Raw genomic sequence first — 13,912 nt, 5'->3', positions numbered from 1 at the left:
TCCCTATGACACACCGTAAAGCTGGTGGGATAGCACCGTCACAACGGCCAGGCAACCTGTTGTAACAACACCCAACGTAAGTTGCGGTTGTATATTTGAGTACCATTACGTATATATACCTAAGTTCATTCTGAATTTTGATTCTCGTCGCTTCCCATTCCGCCAAAGGCGCATTCCCTATTCCGCATCAATCGACACGCAGGCTTTACACAACTACCTACCTAGGTATGGCGACACGCAACGTTTACCTCGCGTACAAGCGAGACACCAGCCAGCTGTTGTACTGGATAATCCGAACATCCAATGTCATCCTCCTCAAGACAACCGCCTCCTCGGATAGTCACCCAACACAGGTAAACACTACCGGGCAGATCACAGTCACGGATCTGGTGGCCCTCTCTCGCCTCATTGCGAGGCACGTCAACCCTGTGCCCTTCGCCATTCTACAGCTGTTCCGTTCCGTCATCGATGCTCGCACCGCTGCCCATGAGAGCTTCCAGCAGATGGCTACCGAACATCCTGACCCTTCAATCGAAAAGAGCAATGCAACTCACAGGTACTTCATCGTCGCCTTGACCGACGCGTTCCACGAGTTGGGGGGGCGGGACTGGAAGCCTACGGACGACTGCTCAGCCGACGGCGCTGCTGCCGACGACACTAGAACCCATTCAAAAGCTAAGCTCGATCGCCTCCTTTTGTCGAACCAGTTCATGGCCCTCGACTTGAGCAACACCACCGACATCGATAAAGAAGCTTCGGAATCCGATGATTCCAACGGCCACCCCGAAAGAGGTCCCGACCCTGCTCAGAAGAGACGCCGACAACCAAAGCCCGGCAAAGGAAAGAAAGGGAAGCGAGGGAAGAAGTCCAAGGCGCAGCAGCAGGCCGCGCGCGCCAATGAAGCGCTCCTGGACAGCGTTCCTCTTGAGAGCTACCGTATCATACAGGATGGCGAAGGAGTCGACACCGACTATATAGTCGCTCTCTATGCCATCTTGTCCGAATGGGTGTCTCTTCGGCAGTACATACAGTCCGTATGGAGGAAATGCGCTTACTGTGGTTTGAACAGTGCTGTTGCTGGCGCTGTTTCCCAACTGGCCATCACCATGGTCCAGAAATCGGCAGCCGAGATCTTTGTCGACTTCCCCGGCCGCGACTATTATGAGACCGTCATGGACCTCATCGGTCGGGCGGGCCCCAAGTGGGATATATCCAGAATCGCCACGATCACCATCGAGACATTTACGCCTGAGGGCAAAGCCGGAATGACCATCACGACTCCCGTCGATTTTGGTGAGAACCTCATGTTGGACACTCACCGCAACCTAGTCGACGTTCTCGACGACTTCCGGAAAACACGCTCGGGTACCAACCAAACGCATGCTCCGCGAAATTCGCGAGTGGGATCCCGGATTCAGCCTCCAAGGCGCGACGGATGAAGAGAGAACTCGGTGGCGCCGTTATTATACCATGAACTGGCTCTACGGCTTGGTGAATCACTTCTCGTCCATCGTGGTCAAGGAGAACACTCTACCAGGCGAGCCCCATGTCTTGGAGGATGTTGACTGGTCCCCGACTGGGCCATGGGCCAAACATCGAAGACTGTTCGGCCTGAACGGGTTTGCGGGTTTGATCACTTCCCTCGCCTTGCAGAAGCAAGGAACGGATATCCGCAAGAGCATTTTACCTCACATCGTCTTTTCACTTCAATGTATCGTCGACTCCTTCATGGTTTCTCGTGGTTGGCGGATTAGCATCGCGGGAACGCATACCCTTGAGCCACCAGCTCAGAACTTCCGACCTCTCCGTGATATCGACATCTTTCTAGACCGCGAGAATGAGAGGAAAAAAGGCGCTGGATTGCTTCCAACCGTTACTATTCTCAAGCAATTCTGCGCCAATGATGCCACGATCCATCACGACCCCAACCGACATGAGTACACCAACGAATTATTGCAACGGTTTCACTTTGAATTTGCTCACTTGCTGGGTGGCAATGTTTTGGGGTGCGACACCGATCATGGCCCGATCCACCCATCACGATTCTCCGGTACCAACTCCAATGGTTTATGGGAGTACTCACCCTTTCTGTGTGGCGTCGGACTGACGGAGGGTCTTGATCTCGCTTACCTGCTCGGCATGCGCCTCTGGGACAACCTTTCTGAGCCCATATTGTTGGTTCACCTCCACAACATGCTTGTCAAGAAAGGTTACCTCAAAGAGTCCTCGGTACTATTCGATTGGGTCCAGTACATCTTTGGGGGGGTCTTGTTCGTCTCTGGCAAAGTGCCTTCATCCAACTTTTCGGACGCACTTGTCGCCCGCAGCGATCAGGCCGCGAGATCAAGACGCAGAGATCGGCACGCCGCACAACCGCCAGCTAATGACAGTTATGACCCCTTTCAAGCCCTTGCGGTAGAAAGAACCACTACTTCAAGATAAAATCCGGACTGTCAATGTATCGGCAATCCAAGTGGAATATGGAGGCGATCCCGGACGCGGACCTTTTGATCCCATCCCCCCTGTTCAAACTTCGCATCGGCCGGACAAAACAGACCGTCGACCCCGTCACTCAGCAGACCCGTCTCGACGACACCGACCTCGTCAAGCGCGCCAGGGCCACGGGCATGATCGAAGAAACCCTGCTACAGATTCACAAGTCCCAGTGCCGCTGCCGTTCCTGCACGGTTGCCCGGGGGTTGTCTAGTTTTACCACACAAGCCACCGCCAACGCCACCACTATAGTATACGAGAGCGGCGACGACACCAGCGACGACGCCGGTGAAGACGCCAGCGTTACCATCTCGGCCGCGGCCCCCGCCGAAGACATGGACCCAGACCGAGAACATGACGAGGCCATGGCCCATCTCCCGCCCACCCCCCCGCGGCGCAAAACCAAAACCAAAACCAAAACCACCAGCCCACACCACCACCGCACCGCCCGAAACCCCCGCAAACCGACCGAAGCCAAACCACAGCCGACCACCACCACCACCACCTCCCCGCCCCAACTCCGCTACCTCACCGGCCAATACATACTCCTCTTCGCCGAACGCGACCTCACCCTCGACATTACAGACTGCCGGTTCCGCCCGCTCTCCGCAGTCAACTACGTGGCCGTCGCCTGTACGATGATGGGCATCTTCCAGATGATGGAGGCGGAGCTGGCGCGGCGGCGCAACGCGCTGTACGTGCACGTCTACGAGCGGGACGAGACGTGGGCCGAGGCGAAGAGGGTGGGCTTGGTGAGTGTGGTGTTGAGGTGGGTGGATGGAGAGTTGGAGGGGGAACGGGGGGGTTGGGGGAGAGTGTGGGGGAGTGTGTGGAGGTGATGGCGGAGGTGTTGGGGAAAATGAGGGTCGGGGTGGAGGGGCATATTTATTGGGGTTTGGAGAAGGAGGGGGAGGAGGACAAGGAGGGGAGTGGGGTGGTTGGGAAGTCGAGTGTTGATTGGGAGACGGGTTGAGATTGTGGGTGGTTGTTGTAGGGGGTGTCAGTGATATGCATTGGTGTCGAGACCTAGGTAGGTACGGATGGACACTAATAATGATAGGGAAGGGCTCCCAAGCACCCACGAAATACTATCAAGCACCCAGTTATACCTAATTGGGATAATCGTTCTTCTTTTACTAGTGACGGACCGTCAGCTCGCGTAACGTATGTAATTCACGTAAAACAGGGCTAACAGCGCCAAAAGTTCCGAGATTCCCCCAATGGCACAGCAAAGTCATCATGTCAATTGACGTTGTTGTGACTTGAGAACTCCCCTTCAGGCACCTCTAACAGCCACTTGCCGTCAGGTAGCAGCTTGGCTGTCAGTCGGAACTTGCAGCCGGTCATCTGGGTGCTGGACTTCCTCCGCTTGCTCTCGTGAATTTTGGAGGAGCGTTGATCCTTGTACTTGCGAGCCTTGGCACATCTGAACTTGTTTATGAGTCCGGTTTTCCCATTCTTGACGATGCTATAGCCGTCTGCCTGTCCGTGAGTGCAGATATCTTGAAACAGGTCGTCTAGGCTCTCGTAGATCTTGACGGGTGGCGGCGGGCCGCACGGTCGAGGGATCGGTTCCGTGGAATGCTCTGTCATGGCAAAGGTACCTATTCTAGAAGTGCATCGAGAGGGTCAGTTTTGAGCCCCTAAGCATAAAAGAAATGGCAGCGTACCGGCGTGAGGGCATTACATGAAGAGATTGGGTTGTCGATGTGACTGGGTCGTCGGCAATTTTGCTGCTGCTTCGGCGCTGTTGATCTCGAAGCGACTTTGCGGAAGTCACGCAACGGTATGGTAAGCTGGCTAGGTGACAGCGGCCCGAAATTTTGGTATTGGTTTTTGGTATTGGTGATTCACTCGGACGTATGGAAAAAACGATTATCCCGATGAGGTACAGCTGGGTGCTTGATAGTTGATACGGGACACTCCATCTAATTGCAAATAGTAGAAAAAAAGTAACTAGAAGAAAGAGTTGTTTGTTCAAGGGTGATTGATACGTAAAGTATCTGAAATAGGGGAGAACAACGAAATTGGGTGGAAAAGGCTGATATATTCAAAGGAAGTGTCGCGATGGCTGCCGTGGAAGTAATTCCACTGCAGGCTGCACGCGATGTTTCCTTATCTAATCTCAATGCGGGGTACCCAAGTGCCCACCCAGGGGGTCCAAACCCTACCCCTGGGCCCTCTATTTTACTGTATCAGTATCACGGGTGGAATCGCCCTGGTAGGGGATCTCTTGTATATTGTGTGGTTGCACGAGGAACCGAATGTGGGAGGCGGGGCGCGCTCAGGGAAAACCCTGCCTGTGGCTGCGCACAGGCCACCTGAGCAGAGCCCCGCTGCACAAGGCCCCCACTTCGGGGCCCAGTCCTGCAACCCTAACCCTACAAGGAACGGGCTGTGCCCGTGACAATCAGGATTCTTGTATCACGGACTATCTCTAAGTAACTCTAATAACACAATGGGGATTCTTGCATCAATAGTATTTTGTGGGTGCTTGGGAGCCCTTCCCTAATGATATAGGGTTGACACAAGAAGTTAGGACGGACACAATAACTTAGGATGGACACTATAGCCCTACCGCCGGTTCGGACGGACCTTACAATCTGATAAAGTAAGAAGTAAAACATTTCTAACTATCTTTCCCTCGTGGCAGGTGCTGACATTAGCGCGTACCCACACCGCCGTGGCTCTGATCAGTCAAACACTCCTATAGACCTGATACGGGACACTGCATCGATTGCAAATAGTAGAAAAAAGGTCGAAGAAAGAGTTATCTTTTTTTTTGGGGTCCATTAAAGAGCCCGCAAATTTTATTAGAGGGACCGCTGCAAGTGGGTCTAAGCACCGACCACAGTATCGATTTCCGACTGCATCCACGCATTCGGTACCATGTCAAATCGTACCTTTTTTCACGGCAAATCGAGCTTTTTATCTTTCAATCAACAACAGCAACGGCCGGCTGCCTGCACCACCACCGCCATGGATTTCTCGGCCTCCTACGGCTCTCTCAAGGAGGCAGAAGCCGGCCTGAAGGCGCAGGCCCACGCCTTGGGCTTTGATCTAGCCGTCAAAGAGCGATTCCCTCGCGGCGCTGCGGCCGAGGAGGTGACCCGGGTCAACTACCGGTGCGCCAAAGGCCGGTCGCACGCACCAAAGAACGACGAAGTTATTCACACCACCAAGAGACGCAAAACGAGCTCCCAGATGACGGCTTGCGGTTACAAGATCAACCTCAAGCGTGTGCCCGGGGCCGGCTAGAAGCTGGATCCAGTGCGCACGCGTAACGGCACCGATCTTGAGCACAACCACGACCTCCTCGATCCATCGACCTTCTCCTCCTTCAGGCAGCGTAGCCTTGCCTCCTACAAGGCCAAGATAGTTACAGACTGGCGAGCAGGTACGCGGCCATCGCAGATCATGGCCAATTTGCGCGAGGCCGGAGACGCCGTGGAGTTCAGCTACCAGGACCTCGCCAACCTGTTGCATGCATGCCGCCGGGAAGAGCTCAATGGTCGTACGCCGATCCAGTGGCTCTACGAGGTAAGCATCATGCGGCTATCCGATTTCATGGTTTTCACGGCTAATTAAAAGGGTATCCAATAGCAACTCGATGACGAGACCGAGTACTTCTACCGAGATCTACGCGACGAGAGTGGCCGAGTGCAGTGCCTATTTATTGCGCCTAGAAGTGCGGTCCCTCTCTTCCGTACCGCCCCCGACGTTATCGTCGCCGACTGTACCTACAAGACTAACCGCTTTGGCCTCCCTCTCCTTAACTTTTGTGGTATCCAGGCCTTACGCAAGTCGTTCTCGATCGCGGCTGTATTCATCAATGCAGAGAAGGAGGAACAGTATACGTGGGCGTTGCAGGCGCTGCGAGAGTTCTTGACCGAAGAGGACCTCCCTCTCCCAAAGCTGATCGTCACCGACCGAGAGTTGGCCTTAATCAACGCGCTTAAACGCCATGAAGCCTTCACGTTGGTCCCTCGACTCCTCTGCAGGTGGCACGTTAATATGAACGTGCTAGCTAAAGGTAAGCGGTTCTTCCCACCAGCTACCCGCCTTCCCGACGGCTCGATCAAGCGGAACGAGAGGTTTACGGCATACCTTAAAGATTGGAACGCCATACTTACGTCGGATACCGAGGAGCTCTTCGAGTCACGTATACAGAGCTTCAAAAGTGGGAGATACCCTATAGGAGCGGTCAATTACGCCGTGAAAACGTGGCTCGACCCATACAAAGAGCTCCTCGTCGATGCGTGGGTCAACAAAATATTGCACTTCGGCAACCGCACTACCTCGATCGTTGAGTCACTGCACGCGGGCATGAAGAGGTTTATCAGCAGCGCCGGCGGCGATCTAGCCACAGTCTTCCGGAAGCTGAAGGCATATTGGCGCAATCAGGCAGCGGATATTGCCCTCGCACGCAACCAGGCGATGAACAAGGTGCCGTTCGGGCTCAGCGACCTACTCTACGGCGACGTCAAAAGTGCAGTAGTGCCTCATGCCCTACGCGCATGCGAAAAAGAGGTCGCCGCTATCGAGAAGCAGCCTCGTGCAGGCCGTTGGGATCTAGGACCGCCGGAGCCTTGCACTTGCAGTATCACGACCTCTCACGGCCTGCCCTGCCGCCACGCCCTTTTCCTCTGCCTCCGAAACTCCGAGCCGCTCAGCATCGCCCAATTTGATCCGTATTGGCGCTGGGACCGCACCGCGATACCTTCACTCTCGGCATCACCTTCACGCGCCCAGAGACCGCTTGATCCCGCTGTCGTGCGAGGTAAAGGTCGCCCGCGCGGGTTGGTGGCCACAGACAAGTCCACCAAGCGACTGCCTAGCGCCCACGAGATCACGGAGGCCGAGGAGCGACGAGAGGCACTGCCGCCGCCTTCCACGGCACCAGCGCGCCTGAACAAGCCGGCTGTACCGGCGGATGATCCCTACGAGGCCGGCACCGCGATGCCAAGGCGGTCCGGGCAGTGGATGGCTCGGCTCGAGTCTGTTGATGATCAGGAGGCCGAGTTTGATCTGATTCCTACTAATTTCGAGGGTAAATTCGATGAAAAGGTGGCCGAGGCCGAGGCGACGGCTCGGCAGGCTACACAGGATGCCCAGGAATCGACGGCGTTCTGATTATCACGAGATTTGGCCGTTGGTGTTGTTTAACATAGCGTCGAGATCGGACGTCCATTTGGTAGCTGTACTTAGGAAAGTCGAACGAGCACTGTGGACCCACTTGCAGCGGTCCCTCTAATAAAATTTGCGGGCTCTTTAATGGACCCCTTTTTAAAGGTGCAAGGCGCCTCACAGACTATTTGCAGAGGACCAAAGTGGGGCGGCCTGGCACGGACTTTCTCTAAGTAACTTCATCACACAATGGGGATTCTTGCATCAAGACCGGAATGACACCCGAAGAGATCGAAATACTTGCTACCAAAACCCCGCCCCAGCGCGAGGATGAGATCATGAACTGGGATCCCGTGATCTTATACCTCGCTCGACGATGTAATGAGGAAACGGAGCAATGGATTATCGAAATAGACGAACCCTCATGCATTGGCCGGAATGACACCCGAAGAGACCAAGAGTGGCTACATGTAACCAACCAGATTGTGGACCAGCTGCGGCAGAAGCCCTACACCGCCATAACCCTCTGAAAACTTAGAGAAGGTATCGCCGTACCGTAGGAAAGGTCCTCCCGTACCGTAGACCCACACGTTTTCCCATACATAACCCTAACCCCGGCCAATTTCCGCCAGAAAAGGTACATCGCGCAGGCAACCCACATTAATTCTGCCGCGATGACGTCTTTTTCCCAAGTTTCTTCAACAATCACTCACAACACCAAATCTTCGAACCAATTGCGCACCACCGCCGGGAATTGCAGCGATCCAGCAGCTACTACTCTAGAATCGCGTGAGTAAACGCTTTCGAACGCCGTAGATCTCCGCCGAAACTGACGATTTGCGCAGGAACCATGGCGCCGTACGAAGATGACCTCGAGCACTTCGACGACCTGGCCGCGCAACACCGAGGTCTTTGCCCCTGATCCATCGGCGCCTCGATCTACTGCTCCGCTGGCTACGCAGCTCCCTCAGCAGTCAACGCAGCGCCAGTCCGGCCTAGCGCCCTCGATTCGAAGAGAACCATCACAGTAGGAGCGTGTGAATCTCGACAACGACGATAGGGAGCCTTCAGCAACCCCCTCCCAGCGAAGCACCATCGTGGTGGCCACTGGAAGTACTCGAGGCCGTCGTGTCAGGGGTAAAGGCGCTAGAGGGAGGCAGGGGTGGCAGCAGAGCTAGCAGTACTGCTGGAGCACCATCCTTAACGCCTCCCAGCACTTCCGCTGTGGCCCAGCGCGCACCACGGCGCGGAACGGCGCGCGCAGGGGCATCAACACCAGGATCACGGCGCGGGGGCATCACGAAGACCACCAGAGGTAGCCGTGCCACCAGGGCTCGCCTGGCAAGTGCCTTAGAGGTGTGACGGCAGCTGCCGTCGGAGTGCACTGTGGCTCCACTTGGTTGGGCACGTGGCCACACGCGCTGGCATTTAACTCCTGTATCGCGAGAGCTCTTCCAGCTTCTCTTCCTTTTCTCCCCATCTTGTGATTAGCAGAATAGAGTCTCATCGGCAGTGCCCTCGCGCCTCGCCTAAATGTCCCTCGTCTCTCACAGCCCGTTCCATATACGGGTTAGGGTTGTAGTTAGTTAGGGTCAGGGTTGCAACTATCAAGCACACCGCTATTCCTGACTAAGAAAAGCGCGTGTGCCCCACTGCAGCAGTACAAGCGAAATTCTTTGACAGCTGCCAGGTGGGCCAACAGCGCAATTGAATTCTTCCCCAAAGCCATCTTCACAGCAGTGTTACTGCCACAGCATTAACTTTCCGCTTCCAATTAACGGCCTGCTGCCGCTGAGCCTGTCAGGTATGGTTTCAGACCCTGATTCTAATTATCATCCGACCTTTAAGTCATTCCTGAAAGAATGGAATGCTCTCCTTGCTTCCGTTACAGAGGATGACTTCAACAAGAACCTGGCCAAGTTCAGAACACCGGGCCGGCATCCAGATGCAGCTGTAGATTACGCTGTAGCAACATGGATCGAGCCTTGGAAGGTTGGTAGCGTGGTCTTTGGGTGCCTATGGTGTTGTCGACGGTCGCTAACGCCCTACAGGAGAAGTTGGTCACGTTTTGGGTTAACCAAGTACCACACATGGGCCACACCACTACTCAAGCAGTGGAATCCTCCCATGCTGCGATCAAGAAGTACCTTGTTTCTTCTAGGGCTGACCTCAAGAGCGTATTCGGGCGTCTAATGCTGTTCTAGCAACAACAGCGCGCCAGCCTTGATATTGAACATGCCCAAGCCACCAACAAGGTCAGGGTTGACCTAACAAGTGTTGTCTTCAGTTGGATTCGTGGGCAAGTCTCGCCGACCGCTCTGCAGCTATTAGCGAATGAAGTCAGCTCTCTTCCAGCAAACAATGGTCCCCTGACTACAAGCTGTACCTGTACAATCCAGGCCACTCACGGGCTCCCTTGTCGGCATATTCTATACCGACATCTGACTGGCGACGAGCCAGTGACCATACAGCAGATTCACAAGCATTGGTGGTTGTGGCGGCCGCAGGAACAACAGCATGTTGGCGATGATGACAGTAGAAATCCCAATGTTGAAGTGGTTGGGATTATGCCGATGCCAGACATCCCGTTGGATCCTCGTCAGGTGAAGGGCAAGGGCCGCCCTGTTGGGGCAATTGCCACTCCCTCTGCTGCTTCCAGGAAGAAGGGCGCTGGCGTCAACAGCACCAAGCGGCTGCCGTCAGCATTCGAATACAACATCGAAGACGAACTAACCACGGCAGTACCGGCGCCGAAGCAGCAGCAGCAGCAGCAGCAGCAGGCCGGCGCGGCCTCAACGAAGCGATTCGGGCCAGCGGCGCCGCCGCCATCAACAGCGCCAGCAGCATTGGGATTAGGGCAGGGGCGAGCTATTGAGGGCAGCAGCAGGATAGAGCAAGTTCAGCAGGGACTTCGGGGTCGGCGCCGTGATGCCGAGTGGAGCGCCCAAACGCAGACTTCCGTTGAGGACCGCATTGAGGACTGTATTGTGGTCGCCATGACCTCGGTCAAAGGCGCCACAGCCAATTCCATGGTTACAAGTACAAAACTCGGTCTGCAGCGCCTGCGCCAGGTTGGGAGAGACTCGTACGAACCCGGCACAGCGGCACCGCGGGCCTCCGGTCGATTCATCGATGGCCTAGATGCCCTGGATCCCGACATTGAAGATGACCATGATTGGGCGCTAGCGGCAGCCGAAGTAGCTGCCCGCGAGGATCAGGAAGATGCTGTTGCTTTGGGGAATTAGCCAGCAGGCGGCAGACGCGGCTGATGCTTTGATGAATCGTTAGCATATTTCAGAACAGCAGAAATACAGCAGAATTGCGTTATATACGATTTGTTCGGTTGATGCTGTTGTGGTTGCTGCTGGCACTGTGGCGGGCTGCGGCTGGCCTGGCAGCTGTCAAAGGAATTTAGTTTGTACTGCTGCAGTGTGACATATTCGCTTTTCCCAGTCAGGAATAGCGGTGTGCTTGATAGTGGTGGTGGTGTGCTTGCTAAGGCTTCCCAAAAGGAAGCGTTTTACCCACTTTTTCAGCCCGAAACTCCTGCGAGCCTGTCTCTTGGCGAGGTTGATACACACGATCAACGGAGTTGCTCACTGGTATTCGAACAACGCTCGAAATCCACTCTTCCTGCCTGCAATCCTCCCGGAATGGCTTTCACCCTTACCGACAATACCGCCTCCGCAGTTCCCGATTCTGACGATATTTCCATTGCGCCGAAGATCAATTACGATATCTCCTCGCCCCCCAACGCGTCCAACGCGTTTAACGCGCTCGGCTGTGCCGGACGCACCAAGAAGAGCCTCGAGTAGATTCGCGATGCGAAAGCCATCACCGACCTCCCCCTCAATCCTAAGCTATACCCAAAGATTCAGGGTGCCGACAAACGGTTTTACCACCTCCGCGCGCACTTCAAGCTGAAGGATGGACCTTCCTGGGTCAATGCGCACGGCACACTGCTTCTACGGCTCACGGAAGGTGACTCGACCTCCACGGACGGCAAATTCTGGGCTTGCCACAAGTGCTACAACATCTTTGACACGGAGGCAACAACTTCGCCAGCCAAACACCTCCGGCAAAAGCACGGTATTACGAAAGACGGCGAGCTTCTACCTGCAAACACTGCGGGCAAGAGATCGTCGCCGGCGATTGATGAGCTCTTGCAAGCTCGAACCACCAAGAAGAGGAAGCGGAACAGGAGAGGGAGCTTCTCAACGCATGGCGAGAAACTGGGCCAGTGGGTAAGCTATACTACCTTGTACACTTCGCCCGCCGTACGCCCCAGCGCAGGGACGCTTTCGACGACTGTAAAGAAGGTAATAATAGCCCTCTCTCCCCCAATAAGACATTATATCAAGTGCTGATTTGATGTTCTCTCCATAGGCAAGCTCACCGAGGCTAAAGGAGAAGAAATTGGCGCTATTCTCGTTGACCCTACAATTCGAAACCTTCGGCTGAAGGCTGACAACGATACCCGCTGGCACTCGGTAGTTATACCATATGGTTGAGCGCGCCCTCATTCTTCGCGATCCGCTCACCAAGTTCAGCGCCCGGTATAATCGTTTAGGGGATCTCAGCGACGAAGCTGTACTGTCTTCCGAGGATTGGGCAGTTCTGACAGAGATCAAAGGCTTTGATTCAAAGCTCTGTTGGCCCCGTTCAAGGTTATCACGAAAAAGTTCGAGGGAAGGAAGCCCAATCTTTGTGACGTTGTCACCGACATCTTCAGCCTTCACCGGGATCTCAAACATCTACACCGAGGATACAGCGCGGAGTTTGAGCGTTCGGGAGGCTTCGATAGCTCTGTATTTCCGCCCAACAACGAGCGGCCCGCGAGTCAGCTCCCGGCATTCTCGCCTCCTAGACCGGCTACGGCACAGCAACACCCGCGCCGGATTCGTCGCGTGCCTGCCCGGTTTGCGGATTACGAAGTCGACCTCCCCGGGATCGGGCTCCGCGACCCAGTTACCGCTCCTAGGCAGCAGGGCCTCTGTATCGAGCTTGGGAATCCTCTTCACGATGATCTCGAGGTGCCTTCCTTCTCGAGTCTTCAATCCAGCCTTCAATACGCCATTGACAAGCTCGAGAAGTATCTGAAGATGCTTGACGAGACCCCTGCTTATTGGGCAGCTCTTATTTTGCACCCGGGCCGCAGGATGAAGTGAGTGAGGCTATTCTACGAAGGCAACGACCAGAGGATATTAGACATCCAGCGGCGGTTTGTGGCTTACTTTGATACGTACTACCCAGCAGTCGAGCCCCTAGCACGCCCATGCACCCCAGAGCAAGTACCTGGCTTTGAAGATAGCTTCTACGATGCCCCAGTTGCCAGCGGTATTGTGGATGAGGTTGGGGAGTACTTACGGGGACCTGTACACCCCGTTGGCGACCCAGCCCAATGGTGGCTGGCCCGGACAGACGAATACCCACGCCTCGCGAGAATGGCGCTCGAAATACTTTCAATACCTCCCTGTGCAACGGAATGTGAGCGGACCTTCAGCCTCGCAAAGCTCGCGATAGGGTCACAACGACACTCCCTTAGCGACAATACGTTATCAAAACTTCAATGTGTACGAAATTGGGCGCGTGGGGAACTATTTGGGAGCGTTGTGGCCTCATGACAGTTTTGGAGGCCCCATCTTGTACTTGTATCTATTTCGGGTTTGGAATAACCGTATCCGAGCTCTTTCTTGGCAAGTCTTCCAAGTCAAGTCAAGTCGGGGGCTGATCAAGTCAAGTCCAGCTCAAATTCGTCAAGTCAAGTCAAGTCCGATGGCAGACTTGACTTGACTTGGCTTGTTGACAGCGCTGCCGACGACGACGCGGCTGATGCCGACGATGCTGTGGGCAGCGACGACGAGCCGCTGTCAACGCGCACCGAGCGCGACGATGACGCTGCGGGGGACAACGAGCATGACGACGGCACGCGGGCGACGGACGGCGGTGACGCAGCCGCGGATGTGGCACAAACTACGACGAACAGGAAGAGGAAGCGTAACCGCCCCAACAGGGCAGAAAGGGAGAAGCAGAACAGGCACGTGGAGTGAGAGGTATGGGGGCCACTGAATGAGGATTGTGTGTAGAGTAGTGGTGTACGAATGACGGTGAACGTAACTTATTCGAACAACGATGGAGGATGGCGAAACTAATCGGAATTGTAAATACTTAAACATGTACGACTAAGACATACCATCTGTCGGTATGACATTTGTCGACGGGAGGTACCTACATGGGTTTGCAGTGAGCAATACATCAGGTTCAGAGTCAGCTGTCTATCTGCATAGCAGCA

General features: G+C 54.9%; 4 protein-coding genes across 4 annotated transcripts; 3 read left to right on the top strand and 1 right to left on the bottom strand.

The window, feature by feature from the left end:
- Positions 1-227: 227 nt before the first annotated feature.
- CHGG_09371 (uncharacterized protein) lies at positions 228-3,523 on the top strand (the record flags this gene model as incomplete). The annotated part of the gene is made up of 4 exons (XM_001227297.1): positions 228-1,328; positions 1,402-2,415; positions 2,556-3,245; positions 3,488-3,523. The coding sequence occupies 4 exons, from the start codon at positions 228-230 to the stop codon at positions 3,521-3,523; spliced, it is 2,841 nt and encodes a 946-aa protein (XP_001227298.1).
- Positions 3,524-5,472: 1,949 nt separating this feature from the next.
- CHGG_09370 (uncharacterized protein) lies at positions 5,473-7,626 on the top strand (the record flags this gene model as incomplete). Its single annotated transcript, XM_001227296.1, has 4 exons — positions 5,473-5,731; positions 5,873-6,033; positions 6,097-6,526; positions 6,692-7,626. 4 exons carry the CDS (start codon positions 5,473-5,475, stop codon positions 7,624-7,626), a joined length of 1,785 nt encoding a protein of 594 aa, XP_001227297.1.
- Positions 7,627-8,329: 703 nt separating this feature from the next.
- Positions 8,330-8,918, bottom strand: CHGG_09369 (uncharacterized protein; the record flags this gene model as incomplete). The annotated part of the gene is made up of 2 exons (XM_001227295.1): positions 8,330-8,574; positions 8,696-8,918. 2 exons carry the CDS (start codon positions 8,916-8,918, stop codon positions 8,330-8,332), a joined length of 468 nt encoding a protein of 155 aa, XP_001227296.1.
- A 792-nt stretch (positions 8,919-9,710) lies between these two features.
- Positions 9,711-13,670, top strand: CHGG_09368 (uncharacterized protein; the record flags this gene model as incomplete). Its single annotated transcript, XM_001227294.1, has 5 exons — positions 9,711-9,797; positions 10,020-10,847; positions 11,499-11,864; positions 12,288-12,784; positions 13,430-13,670. The coding sequence occupies 5 exons, from the start codon at positions 9,711-9,713 to the stop codon at positions 13,668-13,670; spliced, it is 2,019 nt and encodes a 672-aa protein (XP_001227295.1).
- Positions 13,671-13,912: the final 242 nt, after the last annotated feature.

The sequence above is a fragment of the Chaetomium globosum genome, genomic scaffold (assembly GCF_000143365.1).
Source record: "Chaetomium globosum CBS 148.51 scaffold_6 genomic scaffold, whole genome shotgun sequence".
Classification (NCBI taxonomy): domain Eukaryota; kingdom Fungi; phylum Ascomycota; class Sordariomycetes; order Sordariales; family Chaetomiaceae; genus Chaetomium; species Chaetomium globosum.
Note: the sequence above shows the minus strand (reverse complement) of the source record. Positions and strands in the feature narration are given on the sequence as shown.